Source organism: Astyanax mexicanus, chromosome 13, assembly GCF_023375975.1.
Source record: "Astyanax mexicanus isolate ESR-SI-001 chromosome 13, AstMex3_surface, whole genome shotgun sequence".
Taxonomy (NCBI): domain Eukaryota; kingdom Metazoa; phylum Chordata; class Actinopteri; order Characiformes; family Acestrorhamphidae; genus Astyanax; species Astyanax mexicanus.
The window spans coordinates 52,424,365-52,438,098 of record NC_064420.1 but is presented as its reverse complement, the minus strand read 5'-3'; the positions used below and the strand labels follow the sequence as shown (position 1 = coordinate 52,438,098).

Below are 13,734 nucleotides of genomic sequence, written 5' to 3'. Positions count from 1 at the left end.
CTATACTGTACTGTACTATACTGTACTGTACTATACTATACTGCACTATACTATGCTGTACTATACTATAATATACTATACTGTACTATACTGTACTATACTGTACTACACTATGCTGTGCTACACTATACTGTGCTACACTATACTGTACTATACTGTACTACACTATGCTGTACTATACTATACTGTACTATACTGTACTGTACTATACTGTGCTACACTATGCTGTACTACACTATGCTGTACTACGCTATGCTGTACTGTCCTATACTGTACTACACTATGCTGTACTATACTATAATATACTGTACTATACTATACTGTATAAAGCCACAGTGTTCAGAGTTTAGATCTGTGCTGATTTAAACTGTTGTAGGAGGGGCTTAAAAACAGACTGAAAAATAAAGAAGAATAAAAATAAAAGAAGAAGATTTTTTAGTGCAGTATGCTAATGAGACCCAACAAACAAATAATATAGAATTAATTCAACTTTATTATTCTTTAGGTTTTCAAGCATCAATTATTACATTTAATCTTCTACAGTGAAATAAAAAATACCAACAAAATATCAAAATTATCACATTATTATCATTATTATAATAATTACTGAAAACATTCAGATACAATTCAGACAAAAATCAGAATCATATCAGATTAATGTCCATCATCAAACCAGTACACACTCCAGTACACTCTCCAGACCAGTTCACACTCCAGTTCACACTCCAGACCAGTACACTCTCCAATACACACTCCAGTACACTCTCCAGACCAGTACACTCTCCAGACCAGTACACTCTCCAGACCAGTACACTCTCCAGTACACACTCCAGATCAGTACACACTCCAGTACACTCTCCAGACCAGTACACACTCCAGACCAGTACACACTCCAGTACACTCTCCAGATCAGTACACACTCCAGTTCACACTCCAGACCAGTTCACACTCCAGACCAGTTCACACTCCAGACCAGTTCACACTCCCCGGACCAGTACACTCTCCGGACCAGTACACTCTCCGGACCAGTTCACACTCCGGACCAGTTCACACTCCGGACCAGTTCACACTCCGGACCAGTTCACACTCCGGACCAGTTCACACTCCGGACCAGTACACTCTCCAGACCAGTACACTCTCCAGACCAGTTCACACTCCAGACCAGTTCACACTCCAGACCAGTTCACACTCCAGACCAGTACACTCTCCAGACCAGTACACACTCCAGACCAGTACACTCTCCAGACCAGTTCACACTCCAGACCAGTACACTCTCCAGACCAGTACACACTCCAGTACACACTCCAGACCAGTTCACACTCCAGACCAGTACACTCTCCAGACCAGTTCACACTCCAGACCAGTTCACACTCCAGACCAGTACACTCTCCAGACCAGTACACTCTCCAGACCAGTTCACACTCCAGACCAGTACACTCTCCAGACCAGTACACTCTCCAGACCAGTACACTCTCCAGACCAGTACACTCTCCAGTACACACTCCAGACCAGTACACACTCCAGTACACACTCCAGACCAGTACACACTCCAATACACACTCCAGACCAGTACACACTCCAGACCAGTACACACTCCAGACCAGTTCACACTCCAGACCAGTTCACACTCCAGACCAGTACACACTCCAGTACACACTCCAGTACACACTCCAGTACACACTCCAGTACACACTCCAGTACACACTCCAGACTGGTCCCAGTTCACACTGTAGTAAAACACTGTATAAAATGTGCTGCAGTTTTTGGTTGAGAACTTCTTCCTGCTTTAGTTCTGATACTTTAGAGATGCTCCCTTATTGCACACAGAGGGGGAGGAGCTTAGAGAACAAAACAAAACAAAACAAAACAAACAAAAATGTCCCCCGAATAAATACAAGAACTTTAACCCTTTAATCTGTAAACAGAAAAACACCAGATTTACCTCAATAAACCAGATCTACCTGGTAGAGGCAAGATGGCGGCGCATGCACACGCTGCGGCTTCTCTCTCCCCCGAGGAAACAGCGTTTTCGTGTTTTTTGTCTCGTAAGTCGAAGTGTTTTTGTACGTCTTTGTCGTGCGTTCACGTCCTGAAACGCACCTACAGCCGTGAGTTTCTGCAGTCGGCAGAAACTCATTTTTGGAGTTAAACCGCGGACTCCGAGAAGAACTGCGAGTCTGCGGCGTGCTCCGGACACCCGCACCCCCACCGACCCCCACCGCTGCAGCTCGCCCACAATGGAAGCGCCACAGGCGGCAGGCGAGAAGGCAGAAACGGCGTAAGTGCGGGGGTATCCGAGCGAGGCTAGCGGCTAGCCCACACAAGCCAGCTATCCCCACCATGCTTTTGGCCAATGTACGCTCTCTGGACAATAAACTGGATTACATCCGCTTACTTCAGTCAACTCAGAAGACCGTGAGAGACTGCTGTGTTTATGTTTTCACCGAAACCTGGCTCAACAACAGCGTCCCGGACCACGCCGTTCAGCTGGAGGGGCTAACATGCTATCGGGCGGACCGCGCGCTAGCTGACGGAGGTTAGAGCCGCGGCGGTGGACTCTGTGTTTACATCAGCGATGCTTGGTGTCGGAACGTTGTTGTGGTCTGTAAACACTGCTCACCGGTAGTGGAACTGATGATTATCAAATACCGTCCGTTCTATCTACCGAGAGATTTCTCCGCCGTGCTGATCGCTGCTGTTTACATCCCTCCGACCTCCAACAACAGCGTGAGGAGTGAAGCACTGAATGAACTGTACCAGTACATCAGTGAACAGCAGACAGCGCACCCAGATGCTTTTCTCATTCTGGCTGGAGATTTCAACCATGCAGACCCAAAGAGTGTGTTTTCTGGACTTTTTAAACACATAGACTTTCCAACCAGGGGAAACAACATATTGGACCAGGTCTTCACCACACACAGAGGAGCCTACAGAGCCTCCCCCCTCCCCCACCTGGGAGCCTCTGATCACCATTATGCTAATGCCAGCTTACAGACCACTGGTTAAAGTCACCAAACCAGTTCTTAAGCAGGTACGAGTGTGGCCAGAGGGTTCCTCAGAGGCACTTCAGGACTGTTTCAGCACAACAGACTGGAATATGTTCAGAGAGGCTGCCACCCACAACAACTCCACGGACATTCAGGAGTACACAGAAACTGTCTCTGCCTACATCACCAAGTGCACTGATGATGTAACCGACCTCAAGACCGTCACTGTTCGAGCGAATCAGAAACCATGGCTGACAGGAGAGGTCCACAAGCTCCTGAAGGCTAGAAATGCAGCCTTCAGAACAGGTGACCAGGCAGGCCTGAGGACCAGGGCCAACCTGTCCCGTGGGATCAGGAAAGCTAAGAGGCAGTACTCAAAGAAGATTTCCCAACACTTCAGTGACAGCAGAGACACACAGAACCTGTGGCAGGGTATCCAGTCTATCACAGGCTATAAACCACATCCACAGACCAGCGACACATCTCTGCTGAACGACCTGAATGGGTTCTTCGCAAGGTTCGAGCCACTCAACAACACACCCGCCAAGAAATCGATCCTTCCTCCTGGTGACCAGGTGCTGACGCTGTCCCCAGACAGTGTGAGGAGAGCATTCAGCAGGATCAGTGCTCGGAAAGCTCCTGGGCCTGACAACATTCCTGGTCGTGTGCTGAGAGACTGTGCCTGGGAACTCGCAGAGGTTTATACTGACATCTATAACACCTCTCTGAGTCAGGCGGTGGTTCCCACATGCTTCAAAGCCACCACCATCATCCCTGTCCCAAAGAAGGCATCGCCATCCTGTTTCAATGACTATCGTCCAGTTGCACTCACCCCCATCCTCATGAAGTGCTTCGAACGACTAGTCATGCATCACATCAAGTCTTCACTCCCCTCCTCCCTGGACCCCTACCAGTTTGCATATCGGTCAAATCGCTCGACCGATGATGCCATCTCCACTGTTCTCCACTCAGCCCTCACACACCTAGACAAGAAGAACACCTACGTCAGAATGCTGTTTGTTGACTTCAGCTCAGCATTCAACACAATCTTCCCCCAACAGCTCATACACAAACTGGACAGTCTGGGGCTGAGCACTTCACTGTGCAACTGGCTGTTAGACTTCCTGACTGGAAGACCACAGGCAGTGCAGGTTGGCAGCAGCACATCCAGCATCACCACACTGAACACAGGGGCTCCCCAAGGATGTGTGCTGAGCCCCCTTCTGTTCACTCTGCTGAACCACGATTGCACACCAGCACACACCTCCAACCTCTTCGTCAAGTTTGCGGATGACACGACGGTGGTGGGTCTCATCAGCAACAACGATGAGTCACACTACAGGAGCGAGGTGAGCCGCCTGGCCTCCTGGTGCAAACACAACAATCTCTCTCTGAACACAGAGAAGACCAAGGAGATTGTTGTGGACTTCAGGAGAACTCACACACTGCACACCCCTCTGTCCATCAACGGAACTGCTGTGGAGAGGGTGAGCAGCACCAAGTTCCTGGGTGTGCACGTCACAGAGGACCTCTCCTGGAGCACCAACTCAGCGTCACTGGCCAGGAAGGCAAATCAGCGTCTCTACTTTCTCCGCAAGCTGAGAAGAGCTGGAGCCCCCACCCCCATCATGACCACCTTCTACAGAGGGGCCATCGAGAGCATACTGACCAGCTGTTTCACCGTGTGGTACGGGGCCTGCACAGCATCCTGCCGCAGGACCCTACTTGCACTGTCTATACGCACTTTAATTCCACTTAATTAAACTGTGAACTTTAAGGACTTACGCACCCATTCACTTTACCAGCCTTAAGCTATATACCCTATCTGCACTACTGTTATATACTATTTATACTGTCATTCCATCTCAATCACCATCAATATTGCACTATTGTCTTACATATGTTTATTGTGTCTTGCTGTATTGAACATATAGTGTCTCCCACTCTTTTATATTATAATTATATATCTATTTTTACTTATTTACTTATATATCTATTCCTCCCCCACACCACTGCACCTTGTTTTTGTCTCATGTATGTCTATTTGTGTCCCTGCTGTATTGTACACATAGTGTCTCCCATTCTCCTTTATTATATCTATTATCTGTACTTGCTGTAAAATTGGGAAGGAGAGTAACGTAATTTCAATTCTCTGTATGTCCTGTACATATGCAGTATTGACAATAAAACTACTTGACTTGACTTGACTACCTCAATAAACCGGATCTACCTCAAAAAACCAGATCTACCTCAATAAACCAGATCTACCTCAATAAACCGGATCTACCTCAATAAACCAGATCTACCTCAATAAACCAGATCTACCTCAATAAACCAGATCTACCTCAATAAACCGGATCTACCTCAATAAACCGGATCTACCTCAATAAACCAGATCTACCTCAATAAACCAGATCTACCTCAATAAACCAGATCTACCTCAATAAACCGGATCTACCTCAATAAACCAGATCTACCTCAATAAACCGGATCTACCTCAATAAACCGGATTTACCTCAATAAACCGGATCTACCTCAATAAACCAGATCTACCTCAATAAACCGGATCTACCTCAATAAACCGGATTTACCTCAATAAACCAGATCTACCTCAATAAACCAGATCTACCTCAATAAACCGGATTTACCTCAATAAACCGGATTTACCTCAATAAACCGGATTTACCTCAATAAACCAGATCTACCTCAATAAACCAGATCTACCTCAATAAACCGGATCTACCTCAATAAACCAGATCTACCTCAATAAACCAGATCTACCTCAATAAACCGGATCTACCTCAATAAACCGGATCTACCTCAATAAACCAGATCTACCTCAATAAACCGGATTTACCTCAATAAACCGGATCTACCTCAATAAACCAGATCTACCTCAATAAACCAGATCTACCTCAATAAACTGGATTTACCTCAATAAACCAGATCTACCTCAATAAACCAGATCTACCTCAATAAACCGGATTTACCTCAATAAACCGGATTTACCTCAATAAACCGGATCTACCTCAATAAACCGGAAAAAAAACATAAATAACCAAAATTTCTGAATTTCAAATTTTCTTGTTTGTAATAACTGGCCTAATTACCATATAACAGGATTTTACTACATATTTAATAGAACATTCATAAATGTATTATTATTATTATATTCTCTATTATTATAACATTATTATACGCTATATATTACCATATTCTAAATACGATTACTAATTTTAATACTAATACTAAAGGGGTATTCTGATATTATTATATTATTAGAAAATAATATTAATTGGTACAAAGCTTAACAACAATTGTATTGTATAATTTTACTTTATTAATTTATTAATATTAATTACCTGTAGACTTTTTCTTTCCCTTTTATGTTAAATTAAATCACATGATCATTTAAGAGTTTTTTCTTTTTCATTTTACTTAATTCTGGCTCCAATATTGTTGATTTTTTGTTTAAGTACTCTCTTTTTTACAGCTCTTTTTGTTTGTAAAGAAACTCAGTTAATCTCACAAAACACAAAAAAAATACAAAATACACATAAACAAAGAAAAAAGAAAACATACAAGCGTTTTTTACCTGCATCAAAATTAAATAAAGTTCACTCAAAAAAACAATAATATATAAACAGTTTTTACACAGTGCAGAAAATCACCTCCCTTTACAATAAACACAGAAAAAAACAGCCCAAATCTGATCAATAATCTAATCATTCTCATTATGAGTCGCTGTAAGAGTTTTATCTGCTGAATTTAATTCAATATATCAAATCTGAATTTCCCATCAGCAGATTAACATAAATCACCTAAATAAATAATTAATGAGAAATAAACACTGATTAAATCTGGCATCTTTAATTTTCTCAGGAAAGTAACACATGCTAATGCTAACGCTAATGCGCTAAAAGTTCAGTTTGAACAATAAACTCCTGAAGTAAAGCAAAGTGCAAAAACAAGTAACTCCAATAATCAATCGCTCAGCAGTAACTCTAATCACCAATCATAAACTAATCAAGTATATTGATCTACACTGACCGATACAGAAGGGTTAGCATTAGCATGCTAGCTGCGCTAAGCCTGTTGGAGAGTCAGTTTCCCTGTTATTAAATGTGATTTAGCTCATCAGTCCCGTCATGTTCTGTGTTGAATTTTAGCATTAGCTAAAGAGGCTAATTAGGCTAATGAGTTTTTTTTTAACAGTTACAGGAATGAGTTAGCATTGCTGCTAATCGCAGGACAGGAAGGAACAGAAAGGAACACGGGGTTTTCATCACTGCATTAAATTACATAACCTCAAAATTCACTGTTTATTATAAATCATTCTGACTATTTTTACTCATTATTTTTCTTATTTTTTATGTTTTGCTGAATAATGTTGGTTGTGGAATATTGGGCCCTGCGTCAGAGTCGTCTATAGTTTATATTAAAGTCTGTGATATTTATTATTTAGTCCTGTGATTAGCATGATGCTAACTGGCGCAGCACATTAGTAATATTAACTATATTAGCGATATTAGCGATATTAGCTTCAGTGCTAAAAGTAAAACAGGCAGTTTCTCAGTTGACGGACCGTCTGCCATATTTATGGACAACTGATAGATTATCTGAAGGAGTTTACGTTATTGATTGATTGATTAAGCTGGTATTGATTAAGCTGAGCGATGTCGATCCACAGGTCCACTGAGGGGCGGCAGTGGATTTACCTCAGCAGTGCAATGTTGTGGTTATGGATTAGAGGGGGGGATTATTGTTCAGAGCAGGGGGTTATTGATCAGTGCAGTTTTATGGTTATTGATCAGTGTGGGGGCGGGGGGGGTGTACGGTGGAGTTTGCGCCGCAGTCGATGTAGCGATACGCCTCCAGTGTGTTCTGAGCGCTGCGCACCATGTAGGATGTTTTCACTGAGGTCCTGTAGAAGGTAAACGAGCAGATACAGTAAAAGTCAGGAGAGATTACGATTTTAAATCACTTTTATTCTTATTAAAAAAAGGCAAAAGATCAACATTTCAGTTTTTATTTCCAGATATTTATATCAGAAGATTCAGCACCTTCTATCTGAACTGACTCATTTTTCTCATCAGTAAAAGTTTTGAAACAGATCAATTTAAAATATATTAAAGTGAATAAAAATATAATATTTAGCTGTAAATCTTTTGCTTGAAAAAAACTGCATCATGTCTGTGATCCACTGACATCAATAATCTTCAGTATTCCTATTTTATGATGATTTTCCAGGATGATTTTTTAAAGCTGCACACCTGAGAGTCACATGATCAACACTTTTACTCACAAGAGAAATGGGTTCTGAACTGTGTTTCAGTTTCAGGTGTAAAAACCTGGAAATAAAATCTGAAATGTTGATCTTTTGTCTCGTATTAATCTTTTAATATCAAACCCAAATATTTTCAGTTTACAGCAGAAATATAGGAGCAGCCTCACATTAAATAACATTAAATAACATTATATACAATTCAATTCTGTTATGAATCTCCTCCAAAAGTACTGGAACACCTTTAAAGAAAGAAGAAACACTTACTGCATAAAAACCACGATGTTGTGAACCTTGATACTCGGCATGGTGCAGAAAGCACTAAACACCAGAGAGAGAATTTACACTCAGTACTACACACACACACACACACACACACACACACACACACACACACACACACACACACACACACACACACACACATACACATACACACAACACACACACACATACAACACACACACACACACACACACACACACACTCAGATACTCACTACACGTACGACAGACTCCCACTGATCTCCATACTGACGGTAAAATTCATCTGCAGAGAGACGAGATACAGAGCATTAAAACTACTTACCCTACAGATTTATTTCCTTTTATAAATGTAATTGTAAAGTCTGTAATTGTAATTGTAAATGTAAGGTCTGTAATTGTAATCTGGGGGTCTGTAATTGTAATTGTAAATGTAAGGTCTGTAATTGTAATGTTTGTAATTGTAATTGTAATTGTAATCTGGGGGTCTGTAATTGTAATGGTAAGGTCTGTAATTGTAAAGTCTGTAATCGTAATGTTTTTAATTGTAATTGTAATGTTTGTAATTGTAATTGTAATGTTTGTAATTGTAATCTGGGGGTCTGTAATTGTAATTGTACCTGTCTCTGGCTGAGGGGCTGGATGGTGAGGACGTTGCCGAGCTGCCGGGTTCCGATCACCGTCTTCATGTACAGAACCTGACTGTTAACGTTCTCCACCAGCAGCGTGAAGAAATTCCCGTTGTGGAAATTCAGAGAGCTCTAAAAAAGAACAGTTATAAATCCCAGAGTTCTGTATTTACTGATCTGCAGGTCAGTCGTGCTCCGAGCAGCTTGATTAAGGGTGTGTCAGTGCGTCTTTAGTACACCTTGCTCTTTCACTAATTCTCTTAATTAATCATGGGTGTGGCTAATTCTGGTTGATTTTGGGTGTAACATAAAATAAACCAATCAGAGCGTCTCTCTTAAGAGTCAGGTGATCTCTGACTTTAGCGGATTGCTATTTTAACCAATCAAAACTCCAGAAATGTACCTGAACACACCTCATTTCCAGAACACCACGCCCATCAGTGTAGATATATTCAGAAGCTCTGGCAGGAGGAAGGGGTGGGGGTGTTGGGGGGGGTAAGATAGCGATGGAGCATTGATACTCACGGTCAGGTTGATCAGTACTCGGCTCTTGTGATGATCGAACAGAACGATAACGGATCGGATTCCTCCGTCCTCCACCAGAACCGGCCGCGGGAACAGGAAGAACGCCACCAGTGCCGAGACCAGCAAACACACGATCACCGACAGACCCACATACTGCTTCCTGTTTACATCACATACCAGCACAAGTACACAACACACTACATTTTATATGTGTATATATTATACACAGGAAAAGGTCAGCACCTGCATTTAACTTAAGTAAATGGGTAACATCCTCCTATTGGATAATAATTACTGCATGTGTGATTAATATGTTTCAGCTGCAACAAGTTAATGAACCCTAACTGATGCAGGGAGTAGCTTCTCACTACTTAAACAACCCTGAGGAAAGACTCATCCTGTGATCGTGAAAAAGATCCAGTTCATCAATCAGAGGAAACATATAAACAGATTAAACAACTAAAACCACTAAAACCAGATTTTAATCAGATTTGCACAATACATTATAAAAAATATTGGACTAAGAAATAAACCAGAGATTTATTTTTAGGAGAGATCAGTCCTCAAGCAATAGGATTAAATAGATATCTGTAAGTAAAAACCCATAACAAGGAGATATAGGCGTAAACCTGATCCCCCAGTAAAGGAAGAATGGATGAATATAGTCAATGAAATATATGTAATGGGAAAAAATACATTTGCTATTAGGCTGCAGATGTCAAAAATTGAAAAACTATAAAGAATAAAAGAACAGATTTCACTGAAACACAAACATAGTAAACTACTATATATATATTTTATTCCTTCCATCATTTTTTTTATTTTTATTGCACACTAATTTAAGGCTTTCTCTGTGTTAACAGTTCCTTGTTCTGTATAAGTAAATTTGTTATGTTAAAAACATTCTGATATCAGAAGTGATAACAAAACACAAATTGTATATTGTGAATGCCAATTTTTGATTGTTATCAGCACATGATCAATTAATGGTTTGGTGAAATAAATCAAATGGTATAAAACAGCACTAGAACTCGGGGAAATGTTGTTTAATAGTGAAAGTAAGAGCTTTACCATGAACACACACTGCAGTGAAGAGAACTGAAGAGATGAAAGGGATTAAACAGCTGTGAAGATTGGACAGGAATAACCAGGATTTATATATACTGTATATATATTTATATTTGAATTATACTCACGTTCTCTGGGGCTGCAGTCTCTGATCACTGTAGGGAATCAGTGCCACCAACTCATTTACCTGACCTGAGATCAGCAACAACACCAGGGTTAAAGATTAACCAGCTCCCTATCAATAAACACTAATCAATAACAGATCAATAACCAATAATCAATAAAACTAATCAGATGATCATCAGTACCAGTTACACAAATAACAACCACTTCTCTACATACACCAACAACACAGGGAAGGTGTTTCTGATAAAGTGGCCGGAGGTGCGGAAGCATTAGTTACAGCAGGTGTTTCTGATAAAGTGGCCGGTGTGCGGAGTATAAGCAGGTGTTTCTGATAAAGTGGCTGGTGTTACAGTAGGTGTTTCTGATAAAGTGGCCGCAGGTGCAGGTTACCTGAGGGGATGCGGCCGGACCCCTGGCAGGTGGGACAGGTGATGCTGTCCCGGCCGGTGAATTCTACGTAAGGGAACTGGGCGATGTCCTCCTGACGATCCAGCCCGTCCAGCGAATCGTCATCGCGGGGCGTGTCCGTGTAGGGGGCGGAGCTACGGCGGCGCGAGGTGGGCAGGAGCGCATTGCAGCTCTGAGAGAAGACCCCGCCCATCAGCCGCCAATCACGCCCACTGTCTAATTACTCACCACTGCAAACCAGAACACTCCCATTACCACACACTCATTACCACACACACTCTCATTACCACACACACTCTCATTACCACACACTCATTACCCCACACACCCGTTACCACACACTCCCATTCCCACACACTCCCATTCCCACACACTCCCATTCCCACACACTCCCGTCACACCCGTTACCACACACACCCGTTACCACACACACCCGTTACCACACACTCCCGTTACCACACACACCCGTTACCACACACTCCCGTTACCACACACACCCGTTCCCACACACACCCGTTCCCACACACACCCGTTCCCACACACTCCCGTTCCCACACACTCCCGTTCCCACACACTCCCGTTACCACACACACCCGTTCCCACACACACCCGTTCCCACACACTCCCGTTCCCACACACTCCCGTTACCACACACTCCCGTTACCACACACACCCGTTCCCACACACACCCGTTCCCACACACACCCGTTACCACACACTCCCGTTACCACACACTCCCGTTACCACACACACCCGTTCCCACACACTCCCGTTACCACACACACCCGTTCCCACACACACCCGTTCCCACACACACCCGTTCCCACACACTCCCGTTCCCACACACTCCCGTTACCACACACTCCCGTTACCACACACTCTTTCACATTTTTAACAGTGTTTTGCAGTAACCTGCAGGACCTTCAAGGAAAAAATCTTAACTAAATTAACTAAAATTTGAAAAAAGTACTTTTATTATTTTAACAAAAAATATATGTATTGGAGTTTTGTAAATGGATTGTATTAAATCAGTGGTGGAACAGATGGAGTTACTGCTGTTACTCATTACTGCAGCAGCATTTACACACTTACACACTTTTATCATCATAATCACTAGAAAAAGACCCAGAAACACAGAGAACTCTGTTAAAACTATTAAAAGTAGAAGTTCAGCTCAGATTAACATGATTAAGAACTGAGTCTCAGTTTCAGCAGAGAAGAGAAGAATTACAGTTAATCTGACAGGAGAAGAAGAACTGCAGTAATAAAGTCATTAATAAGATAAAGATAAAACAATAATAAAGCAGATTATCTGAATTATACAGCTCAGCAGCTACTGAATTATTAACAAATTGAATATTAAAACCTTTCTCTGGTACTGTATTAATCATAATACTTTAATTATACCAAAATAGAAGGAAAGATAAACTGTAACTGTGTAAAATGAGTTTACATTGTTCAAAAATAGACCTGTTATAAAATATTAACAAAATACTATAAAATACTAACACACTACTTCCTGTGTCTATCTATCTATCTATCTGTCTGTCTGTCTGTCTGTCTGTCTGTCTGTCTGTCTGTCTGTCTGTCTGTCTGTCTGTCTATCTGTCTGTCTGTCTGTCTGTCTGTCTGTCTGTCTGTCTGTCTGTCTATCTATCTATCTATCTATCTATCTATCTAATATTCCACATAAAGTCCTACAGAACCTGGATTACAACTGAATTAATTATATAACATTATATAAAATTATATAACTCTATAGATTTTATCATAATCAATAATAATAATAGTTCATATGAATATTTTAATAAATTAACTTTATAAATATCAATTTAAACCGCAGTATCTAATCGTGCTGCTCTGTGATTGGTCAGGAGACTCACCGTGCTGTAGAATACTCTGCTGTGATTGGCTGCAGCGCTGCCGCTCCGCCACGCTGTTTTATAACTTTAATAATCTCACTTTAAACTGTAATAAACGCAGAAAAGGAGAATAATCCGGTTTAATATGAATTAAACGGTGAACCCGCTTTATATCGGATCAGAATCCGCAGTTTCTGCTGATTTTAAAGGTTTTAGGATTTAATCTTCAGTAAAAAGCGGCGCGGCGGCCTAGTTTACTCTCTCTGCCTCATACAAACGATCCGGAGTAAATAAATCCACTTTTCTCGCCGGTTTAAAGCGTTAAAAGCGGATTATTGTAGTTCTGGGTGTTGTTTTGGTTCGGCTGCCCGTTTCTTCTGCGCCTGTTTAACACAGCGCCGCCGCCTCTCTACCCCCACCCTGCGGCCAGTGGCGGAACTGCAGCGCTGCAGCACCAACCACGCGCTACATTACACTAAAACTAATAATAATAACTAATATTAATAACTAATACTAATAAATAATACTAATGTTAATAACACTACTGATTTATACTCTTATAGTACTAACAGAGAACAAACA

At 41.7% G+C, this 13,734-nt stretch overlaps 1 protein-coding gene across 1 annotated transcript; it reads right to left on the bottom strand.

The window, feature by feature from the left end:
* Nucleotides 1-6,397: 6,397 nt before the first annotated feature.
* On the bottom strand, nucleotides 6,398-13,556 carry tmem106c (transmembrane protein 106C). Its single transcript, XM_022664030.2, has 8 exons — nucleotides 13,174-13,556; nucleotides 11,273-11,520; nucleotides 10,885-10,948; nucleotides 9,689-9,848; nucleotides 9,155-9,295; nucleotides 8,771-8,820; nucleotides 8,539-8,592; nucleotides 6,398-7,911 (listed from the first exon to the last, which is right to left on the bottom strand). The coding sequence occupies exons 2-8, from the start codon at nucleotides 11,481-11,483 to the stop codon at nucleotides 7,791-7,793; spliced, it is 801 nt and encodes a 266-aa protein (XP_022519751.2). The 5' UTR covers nucleotides 11,484-11,520; nucleotides 13,174-13,556; the 3' UTR covers nucleotides 6,398-7,790.
* Between the last annotated feature and the right edge of the window lie 178 nt (nucleotides 13,557-13,734).